Source organism: Musca autumnalis, unplaced genomic scaffold (assembly GCF_047663935.1).
Source record: "Musca autumnalis isolate F117 unplaced genomic scaffold, ASM4766393v1 scaffold_2, whole genome shotgun sequence".
In the NCBI taxonomy this organism is placed as follows: Eukaryota; Metazoa; Arthropoda; class Insecta; order Diptera; family Muscidae; genus Musca; species Musca autumnalis.
The window spans coordinates 125,707,371-125,726,234 of record NW_027411755.1 but is presented as its reverse complement, the minus strand read 5'-3'; the positions used below and the strand labels follow the sequence as shown (position 1 = coordinate 125,726,234).

Here is an 18,864-nt window from a genome sequence, read left to right as displayed (position 1 = left end):
TGAAAAGTGTAATTATAATTTGTACAATTGTTTATCGCTTGTGTGTGTTTGTTGGTGTTTGTCCTCCCAAAGAAGTCACAATAACTGTTCCCAATGGAAATGGTTAGAGAAAAATGAGTTACCAAATAAAAGACGACCATAACAGCAGAAGCCATCGTAGTCATCATCTACTCATTACTTTTAAATGAGTTGTGTGCCAAGTTAGTTTGGCAGCGAATATCGCCATTGTCGCTGATAGTCGTCATAGTTTTGTATGAAGTTGTAATGGTTGCCGCTACACAAAGCTAAAGGATATTCAACTTTATTAAACCTCCAAAAAATAAAGCAAGAAAACACCATCATCCATTTCCGTACTGCATGTCTCTTAAGTACATGTCAACGGAATTACGGCTATTTTAATTTAACAGCAAATATCGTTTGAGTTTTATTTCTGGGGAAAATATTTAAATACTTTGGAGAGACAAACAATGTGCTTTAATTATGCTATTCAGATTTCAAGACTTATGTTGTAAAAATACCAAAATATTACCAAATCGCAGCACAGATTTATGCTGTGAAGTTTCTTACAACTATAGAACAATAATTGTAAAAATATATTAAATCACATATGCCGAGAAAAGATCCTGGTAATGTGATGAAGTCTGGGCTTGCAATTGGTCTCTATTTATCTGAAGTCGATGCAATGTTTTCTTGCGCTCCAACCACTACACACTGTGTCATAGGGTTTTTTTTTGCATATTTCAGGCTATTTTCTCAGGAAGTATGGCGTTGCCCCTGATGAAACTTGTACCGTCGTATGGAGGGCAGTGAGTACAAGTTGTAACAACAAAAATCAAAGCGATTCGAGGGCAGGTCCTAAACCGAACATATACGAAATTTTGTATGGGAGATACCCGAATGGGTGGACCGATTGAGTCACTATGTGCAAAGTATGGACCAAATCGGTCAATCTCTTCAAGAGTTATCGTGCTCAACATTTTTCCGAACACTTTCGAACTTTTGTGGGGAAGGTACCGGAAGGAGTGGACCGATATAACCCATCTTAGAACTTAAACTAAGCTTGGACAAAATATTACGAAGGCCAAATTTTTGGCCGAATCGGTTGATCCGTTCGAGAGTTATCGTGCGCTCCAGCCAGCCTGACAGACAGACGGACGGATATTGCTAAATCAACTCATACTTGGGATCTAAAACCATTATTTCGATGAGGCACATTTTGCCCGTATGAAAGTGTATATGACGAAAAGTCAAAAAAATTTAACATTGATGAAGCCAAGGCTTGCACTGTTATAATTCGCAAAATATTGCAGTGTACCACGAAATATGGTCATGTTTTTAATCAAGGCTAACAAATGTGATTAAAAAAGTTAATATGTTCGGGAGCTATGACCGCCTAAATGAATAAAAATAGATAAAATTGTTATTCGATTGGCGGCTAAACCGTTTAAATTACGGATATCTGTCCAAGGTAAAATTAGAAGAATACATAACGAAGATTACACTTCTAATGTATCACATTTCAAAATCTCCACTACATTCTCCTTTAATGGATGCTGACCTTTTGAAGCCAGATTTTAGGTGTTTTTTGTACATTTTATCTAACTGCGGCTTGTATGAAAGTACTCGCAATTACGCATAATTTGATATGTATATTGACTATGTAACCCAGACAGCTTTACAGTAATCCACTGCCATAGGCCAAAATGTAGTGCGATATTTTTTCGAAAAACCCTATTTTTGGGTACATTATTTACAATATCCTTTTAGTTGTGCTGGGAACCCAAGATTTTTTAGTTTTTTGACGGTCCGGATCATATAAATAATAGATCGTGAAAATTCATCTACTAGAACGGCAAAAACAGCAACTGCAAAAACCGAAAAATGTGCTAAAAATAATTTTGAAAATATCACGGATTTTATCGGGTTTTCTGCGCATAGTTTCCTTTTCAATGAAGAAACTAACATATCACTCGCGTTTTTGCGAAAACAGAGGTTTAAAAAATTTAGTGGCATGGGAACTGTATCCGATTTATCCCAAAAATAGTGTGTGATGCTACATCCACGGTTCTTTATGGATTTTATTGAAGTATTTTTTATGGATGATAGTGTAAAAAGTGTATGAACTTTGTACAAATTATAAGCGTTATACAGTTTGTTGCACACTATACTGCAGACGATGCTACATCTTAGCGGCCAAAGTAAATCCTGGCAAATGTGTACAAATTGAAAGAGAAGAATTCGCTGTGTTGATAAACCGCATAGGCATCAAATGATTTTGAGGATTTCGCGATTTACACGCATTTCAAAATGAACATTACCCGATACAGTTTTATTTCAAAATTATACCCCATTTAAAGGAACCCAACATTTTTTCGATACGATACCCATATCTTCCGCTAGATGTTAGCGTGTATTCGAGAAGTGATTAGATTAAAAAATGTGATTTTTTTGCGTGAAATTTAACTAAAATAGAAGAATAACACCGACCTATTTTTCCTATATTTTCTTCAACTAACTCACAAAATAAATTTTAATGAATATTTTCTCTTACAAAAGTTTTATAAACGGATTTGTATAGTTGTGGTTTCATTTGAATCTTCGCGATGTTTAGATTACGTACATATCTTTTATATATTTTTCAGATGCATAAACAGCTTGAATTTTATTAAAGCAAGTCAAAATCACTCACTTGCTTTGTTGCTGTCGAGTAGAACGTAAACTCGCGAATAACACCGAAAATCTTAAATCAAATTTAAATACAAATAGACACGTTTTGAAGGCGGATTCATTCATTATTTTGAAGAATTAATTAATTCAAAATACTGACACAGTTTCCCCCTGTTTGTATGTATGTCGACCGAAAGGTTTCTTGCGCTTCCGAAGTGGAAAAAAATCATTTTCTGTTCATGTAAACACTTTCGAAATGAAAATCCCGGTGGGGCGATTTGAACACTCTCACGGACGCCTGGAGTTTCGGATTCTCGGGATTGCAGTGAGCAAAAAAGTCTACTAGACCATATGTCTAAAGTGAAAATCAAGCCGCCGGGGTTTTGCATATTTTCGCATATAACAGCCAAACCATTGAGATTTTCGATCCAAAACACAGAGAAAATTGTAGCCAAGACAATAATTAAGAACTTTCTAGTACATCTCAAAAGCACTGGAATGCACCTTCAGGCAGTTTTGGACTTGAGAAAGTGGACATAAAAGACACTGTGCTACAAAATGGAACTCGAAGTCAGTGGGTGGAAAATCCCTTTTGAGATGAAAGCCCTCGGTGAGTGTACTAAGAACCCAAAAAGAAATTTTCACCATAGGTCAAGTTTCTGAGATATCGCCTGATAAATGATTTAATTTTGGCCCCTTAATATGTGAAAAAATAGCTTTACATTTCTGTTTAACATTACTGTAGCTTCATTTGGAGATTACATATCTTCAGACAAATCGAATGACGAATCTTTTTGTAGAATATTTCATCCCTCTAACTCAATTCCTTCCATGTCCTTTTCGTCCTTTCGTTCATGAACCGTATTAAAAGTACCACAAGACGAGATTTTACAGCATCCAAATAATCTACAAAAATGTTGTTCAGAAAATTTTAGGTAGTCGACTTTTGTCTGGATCGCATAATCGATTACACTGTGCGACAACAAAAAAAATGACAAGGAAAATCGAGTAGATTATGAAAGTAGAGCTAAAAATAATAGATACGTGTATCGGCGTTTTAAAAAATTACGTCGGAAAGTAACCAAAATAGGCGGGGCAAATTCCGCCAATTTTTAATTTTTTCGAAATATTCGAGTTAAGATAACTTTGAATCCTTGCATTTTAGGTATATAGTGTCTTTGGCAACTTTACAGAGGAGTATGGGGGCAATATTTTTGTTAAAAATTTTAACTCTCATGTGGTTCATCAAAGGGGTCTTTTTTGTCCTTTTTTCAAAAATCTTTCAAAAACTCCTAAAAAATGTGATTGTATCAAATCCAAATATTCTACAAAATTGTTCGCCATAAAATTTTACTATAGGTCTCAGAATACACCAAATCTGTTACTCTTGTCTAATCGTCAGAAATCTCTAAAAATGAAAAACACGTTTTAGGGTTAAAGTCGGACTTCATCTGAATTTATTCAAAATTGTCCCACAAATCATAATTTTAGAGAGATGGTGTCAGAGACAAAAACATTGTTCGTCAAATTTCACTATGGGTCACCAAAGAAATGAAATGTCTATTTATATTTTATATCATGAAAATATCAGTATCAATTTTGCTGAAAAAACATGAAAATATTTCCCAATTTTTTTGATGAAAAATTTTTCCTTCTTTTTTCGAGTTGGTACATGGAAGTAATATGAAACTTGGTTATAGGTGAAAAGTGTCAAAGGATGAAAAATTCTACACAAAATTTCACTATGAGTTTTAAAATAAACAATATATCTTTGTATACTATAGCCTTAAAAAATTAGATTACAATTTTATATATATTTGGATAAAATTATATGTTTTAATTTTGTACTGTTAATTTTACAAAATTCCATACTGGATCAAAATCTAGCAAAATCCTTTACTTTTTGGGAATATTGTTAAAGAAAAAAATGTTCCAAATGAAATTTCATTATGGGTCTCTGAATAAAAGAAATCTGTAACCATAGCATATATCATTCTTAGCAGCACTTGTTTTTTATGTATATGTTTTAAAAACACGTTTTAGGGTTATAGTCGGACTTCATCTGAATTTATTCAAAATTGTCCCACAAATCATAATTTTAGAGAGATGGTGTCAGAGACAAAAACATTCTTCGTCAAATTTCACTATGGGTCACCAAAGAAATGAAATGTCTATTTATATTTTATATCATGAAAATATCAGTATCAATTTTGCTGAAAAAACATGAAAATATTTCCCAATTTTTTTGATGAAAAATTTTTCCTTCTTTTTTCGAGTTGGTACATGGAAGTAATATGAAACTTGGTTATAGGTGAAAAGTGTCAAAGGATGAAAAATTCTACACAAAATTTCACTATGAGTTTCAAAATAAACAATATATCTTTGTATACTATAGCCTTAAAAAATTAGATTACAAATTTATATATATTTGGATGAAATTATATGTTTTAATTTTGGACTGTTAATTTTACAAAATTCCATACTGGATCAAAATCTAGCAAAATCCTTTACTTTTTGGGAATATTGTTAAAGAAAAAAATGTTCCAAATGAAATTTCATTATGGGTCTCTGAATAAAAGAAATCTGTAACCATAGCATATATCATTCTTAGCAGCACTTGTTTTTTATATATATGTTTTAGGGCCATATTTCCCAATTTTCATACAGATTGTCGTTGTGATTGGATACTGTAAATATCATATTGATGGTTTTTCGTTGTCAATTCATACAGAAGATGTTGTACGTTCCATTCATAATGCTTTTGAAATATTTGTGGTGCATATATATTTGGAATATAAAAAACCCACATTGGACCTGCCCAAATTTCGTATTTTTAGTACTTTCAACTTAAATTCCGTAGTTTGGATAAGCAATTGGTTGCTTATATTGTAAGTGAAAATACGTTAGAGGTCTACGAAAATATAGGTGTCATATGGGCTCTCACATGCACAATTTGGTGTGGTCCAAAATACTACAATGATGGGACTAACTCCTACTTTGGTGGCATTTACGGAATAAACCTTAGAAATTGACATAAATGACTATATCGTAACTGGGTTCGTTATGGTCATTCATGATACAGCTATTTATGTCAAATGCTAGTGTTAATTCAGTAAATGCCACCAAAGTAGGAGTGAGTCCCATCATTGTAGTTTTTTTGGAGCACATCAAATTGTGCATGTAAGAGCCCATATGACACCTATATTTTCACTGGACCATAGCCGCAGACCTCTAACGTATTTTCACTTACAATATAAGCAACCAATGGCTTATCCAAACTACGGAATTTAAGTTGAAAGTACTAAAAATACGCAATTTGGGCAGGTCAAATGTGGGTTTTTTACATTCCAAATATATATGCACCACAAATATTTCAAAAGCATTATGAATGGAACGTACAACATCCTCTGTATGAATTCACAACGAAAAACCATCAATATCATATTTACAGTATCCAATCACAACGACAATCTGTATGAAAATTGGGAAATATGGCCCTAAAACATATATATAAAAAACAAGTGCTGCTAAGAATGATATATGCTATGGTTACAGATTTCCTTTATTCAGAGACCCATAATGAAATTTCATTTGGAACATTTCTTTCTTTAACAATATTCCCAAAAAGTAAAGGATTTTGCTAGATTTTGATCCAGTATGGAATTATGTAAAATTAACAGTCCAAAATTAAAACATATAATTTCATCCAAATATATATAAATTTGTAATCTAATTTTTTAAGGCTATAGTATACAAAGATATATTGTTTATTTTGAAACTCATAGTGAAATTTTGTGTAGAATTTTTCATCCTTTGACACTTTTCACCTATAACCAAGTTTCATATTACTTCCATGTACCAACTCGAAAAAAGAAGGAAAAATGTTTCATCAAAAAAATTGGGAAATATTTTCATGTTTTTTCAGCAAAATTGATACTGATATTTTCATGATATAAAATATAAATAGACATTTCATTTCTTTGGTGACCCATGGTGAAATTTGACGAAGAATATTTTTGTCTCTGACACCATCTCTCTAAAATTATGATTTGTGGGACAATTTTGAATAAATTCAGATGAAGTCCGACTATAACCCTAAAACGTGTTTTTCATTTTTAGAGATTTCTGACGATTAGACAAGAGTAACAGATTTGGTGTATTCTGAGACCTATAGAAAAAATTTATGGCGAACAATTTTGTAGAATATTTGGATTTGATACAATCACATTTTTAAGGAGTTTTTGAAAGATTTTTGAAAAAAGGACAAAAAAGACCCCTTTGATGAACCGCATGAGGGTTAAAATTTTTAACAAAAATATTGCCCACATACTCCTCTGTAAAGTTGCCAAAGACACTATATACCTAAAATGCAAGGATTCAAAGATATCTTAACTCGAATATTTCGAAAAAATTAAAAATGGGCGGAACTTGCCCCGCCTATTTTGGTTACTTTCTGACGTAAACTTTTAAAACGCCGATACACGTATCTCATATTTTTAGCTCTACTTTCATAATCTACTCGATTTTTCCCATCATTTTTAAAAAAAAATTGAATTTTGTTGCACGATAATTATCGTGCGGTCGATTTTCGAGTTTGCCAATTGATTGTTGACTTGGCGGTTTTGCAGTTTTGGCGGTTTTACAGTTTCAAAAGAAAACTCGAAAATCGACGAATCGATCAATTATAATCGATTTTCGGCGGTTGTAAATAAGTCGAATGTCGAGTTTTAAGACAACTGAAATAATCGCCAGACTGAAAAATCGCTTTTTTAGTTTTAAAACAAAATCGCAAAATCAAAAAATCGATTATTATTTTCCATTACCTATCCCTACTTTCAATCCAAATATCTATGCAATGTGCAATCAATTCCAATGCCTAACAGACTGCGAGACGAAGTTCGTCGGGTGCACTAGTATAACATACATTTTACAAATTGAACGTTTTTGGTTGAGGGTGTGTTTATCTTAATACACGGTTCTGGTGGAAATGAGTCTATCAACTAAAAGTATCTGGTGTAACTATGTTTTGTTTTTCACAATCTCTACAAATATACAACAAAAACTAAATATTATGGCCTACTGGATTACAATTTGATTGTATCGCTATACTAACTTAACCAAACCGATGTACTATTTTTACTAAAAAATATAATGAATAAAAACTTTAACTTTAAAGTGCATTTCTGGTTGTTTCGCGGGGAAACTTGCAAAATTAAATATTAGGTGGGATACATACCTATGCATTTGCATAAGAATAACGCGATTCCTGAGTACTTCAAATTTTAGAAAAGCTACACTAATATTCCCATATTTCGCACTGTACCTCGCCAGGAAAGTATATACCCCAATGGAAGACCAATTTTAGCATGATATTGGAGAAGTACCGCAGAAAATCGGTGCATTTGAAAATCTGCATTTAGTTCGGCTTATGGAACAAAACGTTATGTTTGGTATAAAAACCCTCTAAGTATGTAAGTAAATTATTGCAGCCATGAAGCAAAAGACTTGAGCTTGACTTTGTAAATAAATCATCTGTCACTCGAATAAAATAAGGAGTGCACGAATTAGAATGAAATTAAAATTTGTATGAACAATTCGGTTTTGCCGACAGACAACATCACACTTATCTACGGTTGCTTTACCCGCTCTGCACAACTCGACAATGATATTTGTAGTTATGCTAATGACGAAGTTTACATTGTGTTGTTACAATGGATAAGTGTACTATAGATAAATAAATTACATTTACTGCGGATGGTAGACCACCCGCATGAGGGTTGTCAAAAATGTTGGAAGATACCAAAACTCTTTCGGTTTGTTAGTCATTTAAGCATTTCTCAATTACATCAAATGTCGCATTTTTTACATCCACGAAAATCCACCACAACAATAATTTAAAAAAAAAATAAACAAATATACTTACGAAATGAATTTGTACCCGAACTCGAAGAACCACGACTAGGACTCTGCCGATGTTTCCAGGGCATTATGCTAGTCAAACTCGAATGATGTGCCGGATGATGATGATGATTGCTGCCATTGCTTTGATGGAACTTCTCCGATGATGATGCTGATGCTGATGCTGATTTTAGCAAATGCCCACTGCCACTACCCACCAGTGCATGATGATGATGGTGATGACCATCGACCAAATGATGATCATCACAATGAAAGTCTTTATGTTGAGTGCTGAGGGGAGGATAGTGCTGATGAAGATGCTGATGACCATGTAAAAGTTTGTTATCTTTAAGGCCACTACTACTGTTGTTGTTGCTGTTCGATATGAGGGTGGCTGCTTTGGTGGTGCCGTTGCATGTCTGTGAATTGGTCACATGCAATTTCTGATGATGGTGATGCAAAGATGAAGATGTCATCGTGTCATAATTGTAATTGTCCATAATGTCGACAAGATTATTGAAACTACGACTATTGTAGGAGGACGATGACCTTAATAGATTGGATGATGGTTCGGTCCTACCTTTGCCCGCGGCAGCTGTGGAGCTGGTGTGGAAGATTTGCTGCCGCTGCTGCGGCATTATGTGATTGTCGTGGTTGGCACATAGCGACGATTGCATGAAATCACGTGAGAAATTCGACCATGATTTGGAGAAACAACGACAACGTTCGCCGGCACCCAAAGGACGCATTGTGGCATATTGAGTTTGTGGTTGCTGCTGTAAAGGATACTGTGACTGGTGTTGCTGCAGCTGCGATGAGTACATTGCCAGCTGGCGGGCATAGTCACTGCTCGGCCCAATGGTGTTGTATTTACTAAGGCTCAGCCGGCTACTATTCTTGTACTGTTGCAATTTCTGTTGTAAATCTCTTTGCGAAAGATGGAAATCTGTGGTGTGGTAAGCACCCATCATTGGTGGCAGTGGTGGTGGTCCCACATTAATGGCTCCCGACGAACTTTTGTGTAGAAAACACAATGAGGGATCTGACTTTTGGCTACGGGGTACAGTTATATCATCGTGTATTGGATAGGGCGGGGGATAGTGACCAAATGGAGCAGCCGTATCTGAACTTTTGGTTACATGGCACACATCGGGTTTACTGTGAGCAGTGGTGGCCAATGTCGCCGCATATTGAGGCTTATAGCTGCCATTTGTCGTTGTACTGGTCGTCGACATAATGTCTGAACTAACAGCATTGGCACATTTCAATATGGAAGTGGTGCAATCGTCAATCACAGCTCTTACATCGTGAACACTTTTGGTACAGTCGTTCAGTAAATCACCACTACATAGGGTGGCAATGGATCCACTACTATGATTGTTGTTGTTGTTGCTGTTATTATTATTGTGGGCGTTGTTATTGTTGGTGTGTTGATGGCTGTTGTCTTGGGCCGTTGTTGTTGCTGTTTGTTTGCCATTGCAATGAATGGAGGATGATCTTGGATTTATTTGATGCTGATGTTGCTGTTGTTGTTGTTGCAGATGTTGCAACAAGCGTAAACTGCGTATGCTACCATTACGTTTCATAGCTGGTGGTGGAGGTACTGGCGGTATTGTTTCAGCATCCGATGAACTTAATGCATCACTCTGTAATGAAATAAAAAGAGTAAATGGAAGGAATTAAATAATGAACGAAATATTGCAGTGATTTGTAATTTGGATGAAGCCATTTAGTTTTTTATATTTTTTTAATGGAGAATAGATTTTCCAATGTTATGTTTTTTTTTATCAAATGCTGTTAAAAAAAATAATAAAATGAAAATAATTTATTTACAAATAAATTGAATGAAAGGTGCTCACACCCGAGATGTTTATAGCAGTGAAAATTCTCTTCAATATTGACTTTTATGACATTTTCGTAGGTTTTACCATTTTTGAGATATAGACGTTCAAATTGGGACAATGAACTGACAGTATCGCCTCCTTATAAAACAGTGTCATGTACGGTGCGCATTAACTAACTGTAACTGAAATCCGCTTACACCTGGGAAGTTTTTACGGATTCTGAAACAGAAATGTTCATATATGTGAGAAAAATCCAAAAAAAAAGAAAATGTCAACTAAGCGTTTATTAAATAAATTGCGGTCAAAGTTCACATTTTTTGGGGTTTTTAGGTTTTCTTGATTTAGCCTGGAAACCGCAGCATCTATCGAAATGTGTGTTGTAGCAGGTGAAAATTCTCTACAATAATTTCTTTAGTCCCATTTCGATAGGACTTGCTGTTTTCAAACAAAATCGTGAAAACCTAAAACCCCTAAAAATATGAACTTTTACCGCGATTTATTTAAAATCCCTCCAGCGATTTTTTCTTTTCTTTGGATTTTTCTTATCTATGAACATTGTAGTTTCAGAATTCGCCAAAACCTCCCAGGTTAAGGCGCACCGTGATTATTTTGAAATATTTTATTGTCAGGTAGGTTATCCTTTCAAAAACACATGTTTATAAGGCCTGAGATCAGTAAAGAGCAATACATTCCCACTAAGGTAATTTGCTGTAAAAGAATGGATACAAAGAAATAACTACCACAAACTTCAACCTAATAGTTTTCAAAACTGGAATTTTATTATTTTACTACACTTACTACCGCTTTGATGGATGAACAATGGATATGATTCAGGAAAATTATTAGTCCTAATTATTATACACGTTATTTAATAATAAAAAGTGAAAATCTCATGGAAATGCTTTGAAAAATCAGTTTCATCATGCTACCTTGTAAAAATATACCCCGAAGACTTTTTTTAATACCATGTAACATATTTTACAACAAGTCACCAGCAGTAATACCTGTATAGCCAAAAGCAATAACATATTTTTCTGATTTTCATATGTACACGTATTTGTGTTTGTTTGCCTTAGCTTCTGTGCGGCATCAATGCTCTGACATCGGAAAATCAGGCAACAGCTATTACCAGCATCATCAACATCATGATAATCAGCAGCTACAACGACAGTGTCATTACTGTAATTGCTATCATGGCACATAAAAGCGTTATGTGTTTTTGCACATATGTATGAACATATAAAATAATATGCCATATGCACATACATATATGTATATTTTTGTTCTTATTATTTTTAACATATTCCCTATGTGCATAAGGTAAATAAATATACATGTGTATATATGTATGCTTATACAATTCACAATGTTCCACTTTTACATGTACACATGAGTAAGTATATATAAGCAAAAAAAAAAAATCTCAAGCAAACATTTAAAGAAGAAACTGTAGCATGTCCTTCATACCTCATGGGATTTAATGTAAATGTGACAAATTTCTTCACATGCACTCAAATTGTACTTGAACGCATCGCTGATTTCTTAATGCTATTTAATTTGCTCGAATGTGTGTGAATGTTGTTTGAACAACCTTGCCTTCATGCTGCTACGTTTACGGCTTCGTGTTTTTTCATAGAAAATTTTAAGTTGGATTTAAAATTGAATTTTTATAAAATTCTTATAGAAAATTGTTCACGAGGTGAGATCGCCGTTTCATTGGGGATTATACCAGCATATCACAATATTTAGATGTGTGACTAGATAAAGATTAATTTTGGATTTTTCAAAATTATTTAAACAGCGGTTTGAGGAACAGTTTCGAAGGACCAATTAAACATTAAATCAAAAAACAAATTGTAGAAATTCAAGAAGGGAAAACACATATTCATCTGCCCAGCAAAATAAATTGGAAGTAAATAAATTGTTAATAAAAAATATTTAATTTACGAACATTTTTCGGTAAGACAATTTCCCAATGGAGTGCTGTTGGAGTACATGTCGAAATCTTAACTGGTGATGGGAAGACAATATCAAACCCATTTAGCAGATGAAGCAAGAACAGTTCAGCTTGGATTAAATGGAGAGCGGAGTAAGCACGCATGGTTGCGATTGAATATAAAGGAGAATTTTCATAATTTGTGTTAATGTAATAAAGTTCTTAATATTTTTGTTTTACACAAATAATAAATGCATTTTATTTGTTCTGGGATATTTTGTAATGGCTTGCACACATTCCGCAGAATATATCAAAATACGTGTTTGGACTGCATCCTATTCTACCCCCAAAGGCTTAGTTAAAATGCAATGCCAAAGGGTCAGTTAAAATGCAGTGCCAGAGGGTCAGTTAAAATGCAGTGCAATGGAGTACATCTTTCAGTAGTCACGCTCTTGTTAAAATCATGAGTGAAAATGCATAATGTGATGCACTTCCAGATCACTTGTACATATGATTTAACTGCCTCTTTAGTGGCAAACTTTTTGCTGGGTGTATCTATAATATTTTGTTGTACTGAAGCACCGGTGAAATCTTTGCCTCCTTATGAAGATGGTCTACTAGTGTCATGAGGAGGCAACCTGTTGCAGTCCTTAAGTCGACATTTTTGCAGTTTTGAATAATATTCCACTTACAAACGGCAGCATTTGATTTCCACATTGGCTACCACAAACCGGCTAGTTGCTTTACAAGAGGTTAACAAATTTCTTTGTCAGCACCCCCAAGCGGCTTCAGGACCCCGTTAGTTGTGGCTTTTGTGTTTATCATTATTCAAAGCAGCGGGGATGGGACTACATTTTATCCAAACTGCTTGGAATTTTCAACGATTGCTTAAAATTTACGTATACTTCCAGAGCTGGAAAGGAGGCAATAACAGTTTTTATTCGTAAATCGCGTTACTAAAGTCCTACCGCCACTGTGCCTTACTCTGTGCCGGTTTTATCGATGCTACTCGTCAAAGGGGATAGTTTAAGATCTACAACAAACTCACAACTTTCCCCTAGATGATCTTTATATAGGATCAATAAAATTAGAGCTAACGAAGGTACAAAAAGAAGCTGTCCCATGTTATCCTATATCATCAATCCCACTCAAACCATGGAACGCATAGTCGAAATCATGATTAAAAGGAAGATCTCATACGATATACGTTAAATGAAGTTTAGCTTAAATTGCACTAAAGTGACAAGTGTCACAATAAGTTTATTCTCGCATTTCGGGTTTCACCACATTATTAACTTATTTATTAAATCGTCGTTGAAAAATATACTGAAAACAACGTGATAAAGGCATTTTACAACATGCATGTTCTAAAGAGTTGTCTACTACATTCCAGCGAATATTTTCCCAAAAGAAAACATTAACGGGTTTGGAGATATGTTGCGAAATGTATACAAATTGTGGAAATGTTTGATATTTTATAGAATTCATCCGAGTTCATCATTTCTCCAAATATTCTATTCTTGCCCTTATCTACAAATCTGCTTCAGAGGTCAGTTGAAGATTCACATAAGTTTCAGATATATAGCCCAACTAGGGTTTTCTCCGTTTAGGTCTGTACTTTCAAGAAATCCTCATCTCAAATTGTTTGCCCAAGATTAACTTAAAAATGTTGCACGGTGTAATGCAATATCGCCATGTTATATACCTTGAGATAGAGGCATCCTTGGATATTTCTTCCACCAACTAACATTTGATATTGCATGAACACATGGCAACACATGGCCGCAAAATGGATTTTTTCTCGTTAGATCCAGCAAAATTGGACAATCGCTCATAAAAGGCTTTTGTAGATTCGTGCAAAGAAATTGCGAATAAAAACGATCGCGGTGCTTCAAACGTCGTTTATAATATCGTAACAGACGACGAATCTTATATCTATGCGTATGAGCCCGGAACAAAACAGCAATCGAGCAATCGATGTGGGTCTTCGAAGGCGAGTGAAATGGTTCATTTAAGAAGCTCTTCAAAGAAAATGGGCTCCTGTTTCTTCGACAAATCTGACAGTGTGGCGACTATGCGAATTGAGAAATGTAGAACAGTTAATTCTGAGTGGTACACTATAGTTTGTTCGCCTGAAGTCTGCTGAGAAATTCGAAAAAGGAACAAGAGAAAACGGATCATTCTGCATTATGACAATGCCAGCCCTTACATGTCGATTCAAGCTAGCGATTGTTTGACTAGACAAAACGTGGAATTTATGGGTCATCCACTGTACAGCCCCGACTGGTGATGCAATGGTTTCATTTGATTGCAGCATATCAAGAAAAAAGTCGTGGTTAACGATTTTCGTCTCGAGAAGATGCTGTAAAAGCGTTCAAAAACCATGTTTTAAAGGTGTCTAAATCGGAGTGAAAAAATTGCTCCAACAATTGGTATACACACAATAATGCTGGGCACTATTTCGGAAAACAATAAAACTATTTTTGATGGCTAATATTCGCATTTTCATTGTTAGGCAAGAAGGTTATCGTGTAAGCCTCGTATGTACTCTATTTTCATCCAAAAATATTGGTCACCGTACTTATACTGTTACAAAAACAACGAAACGGTGAAACATTTTCTAAGCCGTTGTCCGGCTTCTTCATGTATAAGGTTCAAGATCATGGAAAGCGGCAAAATACCAGATGTACAAACAAACTTCGCACGTTCTTTTGGGTGAGATTTAGGTTCTGGAAAACCTTTTTTTATCCTACACCACATTGTGGTAAGAGGTATAATTTCTTTGTGCATTTGTATGTAACGTGAAAAATGCAACGAGATACCCATAGATCCTTTGGAGGATATATATAGAAACACTTTCTGAGTCGATTTATGCAAGATATAGATTTGGATATAGCTTCCGTATATACTTTCGCCATATTTTAGGTATTTGTTGAGAACAATTTTGATGAAATTTGAATTTGAAATATTGGGATTTTACCTTTTTTTAATAGATAGGAATATCACGGTGCTCTTGAACCAACTTTGAATGAAAGGGCTTACGCCTGATAAGTTTTTGTAGATTCTGAAACTACAATGTTCATAGATGAGAACAATCAAAACAACAAACAAAAAATCGCCGAAGCTCCTTTTAAATAAATCGCTGTCGAAGTTCCCATTTTTAGGGTTTTTTTAGGTTTACTCGATTTTGCTGGAAAAACGCAAGCCCTCCCATAATGGAACAATGGGGCAATGCGCTGACTGTATCGCCTCCTTATAAAACAATGTCATGTACGGTGCGCCTTAACGAACTTTAAAGAAAAACCGCTTACACCTGGGAAGTTTTTGCGGATTCTGAAACCACATGTCCATAGATGAGAAAAATTAAAAAACAAAAAAATCGCCGGAGCGCTTTTTAAATAAATCGCGGTTAAAGTGCACATTTTTAGGGTTTTTAGGTTTTCACGATTTTGCTTGAAAACCGCAAGTCCATTCAAAATGGGACCATAGAAAATTTTTTAGCTGTGAAAATTCTCTAGAAGATTAATAGTTATGATTTATTCGTAGGTTTTACCATTTTTGAGATTTAGAAGTTCAGGTCAAATTTTTAGGTTTTTTTGTTTGGTTTTCACGATTTGCTTAAAAACGATAAGTCTTATCGAAATGGGACTAGTTGTGAAATTCTCTACAAGATTGGCTTTCGTAATTTTTCATAGGTTGTACTATTTTTGATATATATATATATATAAGTTTAAGTTGGGAAATTGCAGTCATGACATTGTTTTATAAGAAGACGATACAGTCAGTGAAATGTCCCAATTTGAACTTCCAAAAATGTTAAAATCTATGAAAATATTATAGAAAATAATCTTGTAGAGAATGTTCACTACTACCACTTTTTCTTTAGTTCGATTTTGATAGGGCTTGCGGTTACCCAGCAAAATAGTGAAAACCTAAGAAACCCTAAAAGTAAACTTTCACCGCGATTTATTTAAAGAGCGCTCCGGCGATGTTTTTGTTTTTTGATTTTTTTCATCTATGAACATTGTAGTTTCAGAATCCGCAAAAACTTCCCAGGTGTAACATTTAATGTGATTTTAAGGGCACCGTGAGATATAAAAAATAAAAAAAGGTTATATTTATATGCAAAATATTAATAAATATTAAATTCCTCTGTAAATTATGAAAATATCTCTATCCTTTTAAAGGTTGCAGAATTTTGAGCAGGAAGAAACGATCCTTATAATTTTTAATAACATTTATAAACTGGTTCAGCCGCAATTTGGCACTTTATATTCTCAGTAGGAAGAAATATTCGCCAATAGATCAAATCGTTGCTTCAAAGATATCAACAAAAACCATTTAAAAAAACGAACATTAGTTTCATGTACAGTTTAAAAATTTGTTCATTATTGAAAGCCTTTTTAAAATATTTCCTAACGCTGGGGAGAATAAGAGGCAGAGCTCTTTTAATCGATCTTAGTTCCCTTCAGCGGTGTCAAAGCCATCTGATGGCAATTTCCTATCAAATTCAAACCAGCCTCCCGCCCTTTCTTTTTTTGCAATGCTTTAAAAAACTGTTGTAACTTGTATAGTTATTTGTTAATGGTTTCCATTCACATTTAATGGGAATCATATCTGTGACGATTCGTTTTTAATTTCTCTGCTTCTTCTTCTGGTTCTTTTATGTAAAGACAGAAAACTAAAAATCATTGAACGAATAAAAGCAGAAAAATCCCCATAAATCAATTCTTTTAAAAGCATTAATCAAAAATGTGTGTTTCCGTTTGCAACGGTGCGTTGTCGTCAACAATGTTGGCAGCATGCGGCAAGCACGCCGGCAATCATCATCTGCCGAGAAAGAGGCAAACAATGCCAAAGATTCTTTTGTGAAAATTTTCCAACAATGGTGGCGATGCTTAAAACATTTCACTGCGATAAGTCAATCAAATCAATGGCAAACAGAAATAGTATTCTATTTGCTGTTTTTTCTCAAGTTCTTCTCTGTTTTTGCGCCTTCTTTCATTTCATATTTTATTTTGAATTTTTAACAGTTTACTTAAAGGAAGAAGAACAAGAAAAAGTGAAATGAAATAAAAATATCTGCAAATTGAAAGCTTTTATGATATTAGCAAGTATTGATGTGGTTGAGGAAGAGGGGAGGTAGTAAAGTGCCGGCAGCAAAAAAGAATTTCTCTTTTTGGGGTGCGACAGGAGAATTGGTGATGGGGTTCCTTCACAAAACGGAAATATGCGTTGATAAGAAATGAAGGCTGCGTAAAGTGGAAATGAAATTGAAATAAATTCATATTCCCACATAGAACTTTCTATTTGAAAAAAAAACACCATAAAAGAATCATATTTTTTATTGTGGCAGCTCTTATCTGAGATGCAGTGTCAAATAATCTTGAAAGTTATTTTTTACATTTTTAATGAATGTAAAAAGCAAACTTTATGAAATATGCTAAATTTTTAGATAGATCTTTGTTATTTGAAATGGTTGGAAAAGGCAAAAGTTGATACGAGAGTTACGAGTAGTGACGTTGTACATCTCACTGTTATTAGAAAAGACAATAGTGACCGATGATGTGCCTCATATCCCTATTCAACGACATGGTCTATGCTGTCAGAGTGCTCGTCAAGCAGACCGATTAAAAAAAACATTGGTGAGGAGTCGTGATATTATACCACCTTTGCAAAAAATGCTTTGTGTTAAATCTTTAATGTGGTTCTTGAACAGAACTTTTGAAATTTCCTGGTCTATTTATGCTCTGCTCTAGAAACAGCAAGAGTCTACCATTTGGACAATTTTTATACCTTCCATAACAGTTTTTTTATGAAACCTCATATATTTTCTTGATCAGCATAAGTCCATGTAACCATGAACGTCTGTCCGTCTGTTGCAATCATGATACAATCCGAAATATTTATGATAGAGTTTTTTCATTTGGTATAGAAGTTTCCACTAATCCTAGGATATTTGGAATTGAAAATGGGCTATTTTGGTTAAAGTTTTGATATAGCCCCCTATAACAGTACCTCCCGATTTTCGATTTTCTTAAGGCTAAATGCTGGCATGGCTCAAATTTGGTATATTTAGTGTACCTTGGTGCTGCAAAATTTTTACTCAGAAATTTGCCATTACAAGTCCTGTTTTTTTTCATAGCCCCATACCAACAGATTTTCGGTATTTTGAAAGTTTTTGTCACACACCGACATGAAACTTTTCCTCAGAAATTTGTCAGTAAATTTGGTATAGCCTCCATTAAGGTGATTTTAAAAAATCGATGTCGGATTTTTTAGGCGGCAACCCCTAAAGTGTTTAGTGTTAGATTTTAAGATTGCCAAGGTTTGCGCACATTCGGAATATATTAGCACATTCCACTGGGGCCTCAAAGTTTCCATGATCCCTAATATAGCTAATATTAAAATCCGAGCCGATTTGCACAATGTTTTGTACTCCTTGCTTCACTCCATGGGTTTTGGACGTCTTGTTTCTGAATTCCACAAATGGCTGGCGTCCGCACATTGATGGAGAGT

The 18,864-nt window shown here is 34.5% G+C and overlaps 1 protein-coding gene across 2 annotated transcripts in view; it reads right to left on the bottom strand.

Moving 5' to 3' along the window:
* The window catches only part of LOC141394564 (uncharacterized), a 523,342-nt gene that overhangs the window by 458,042 nt on the left and 46,436 nt on the right, over positions 1-18,864 (bottom strand). The window contains exon 2 of one of the 2 annotated variants that reach the window (XM_073969172.1): positions 8,591-10,211. In XM_073969172.1, coding sequence (XP_073825273.1) covers positions 8,591-10,211 — 1,621 coding nt within the window. The remainder of the gene's footprint in view (positions 1-8,590; positions 10,212-18,864) is intronic. The other variant, XM_073969173.1, reaches the window with a different exon arrangement.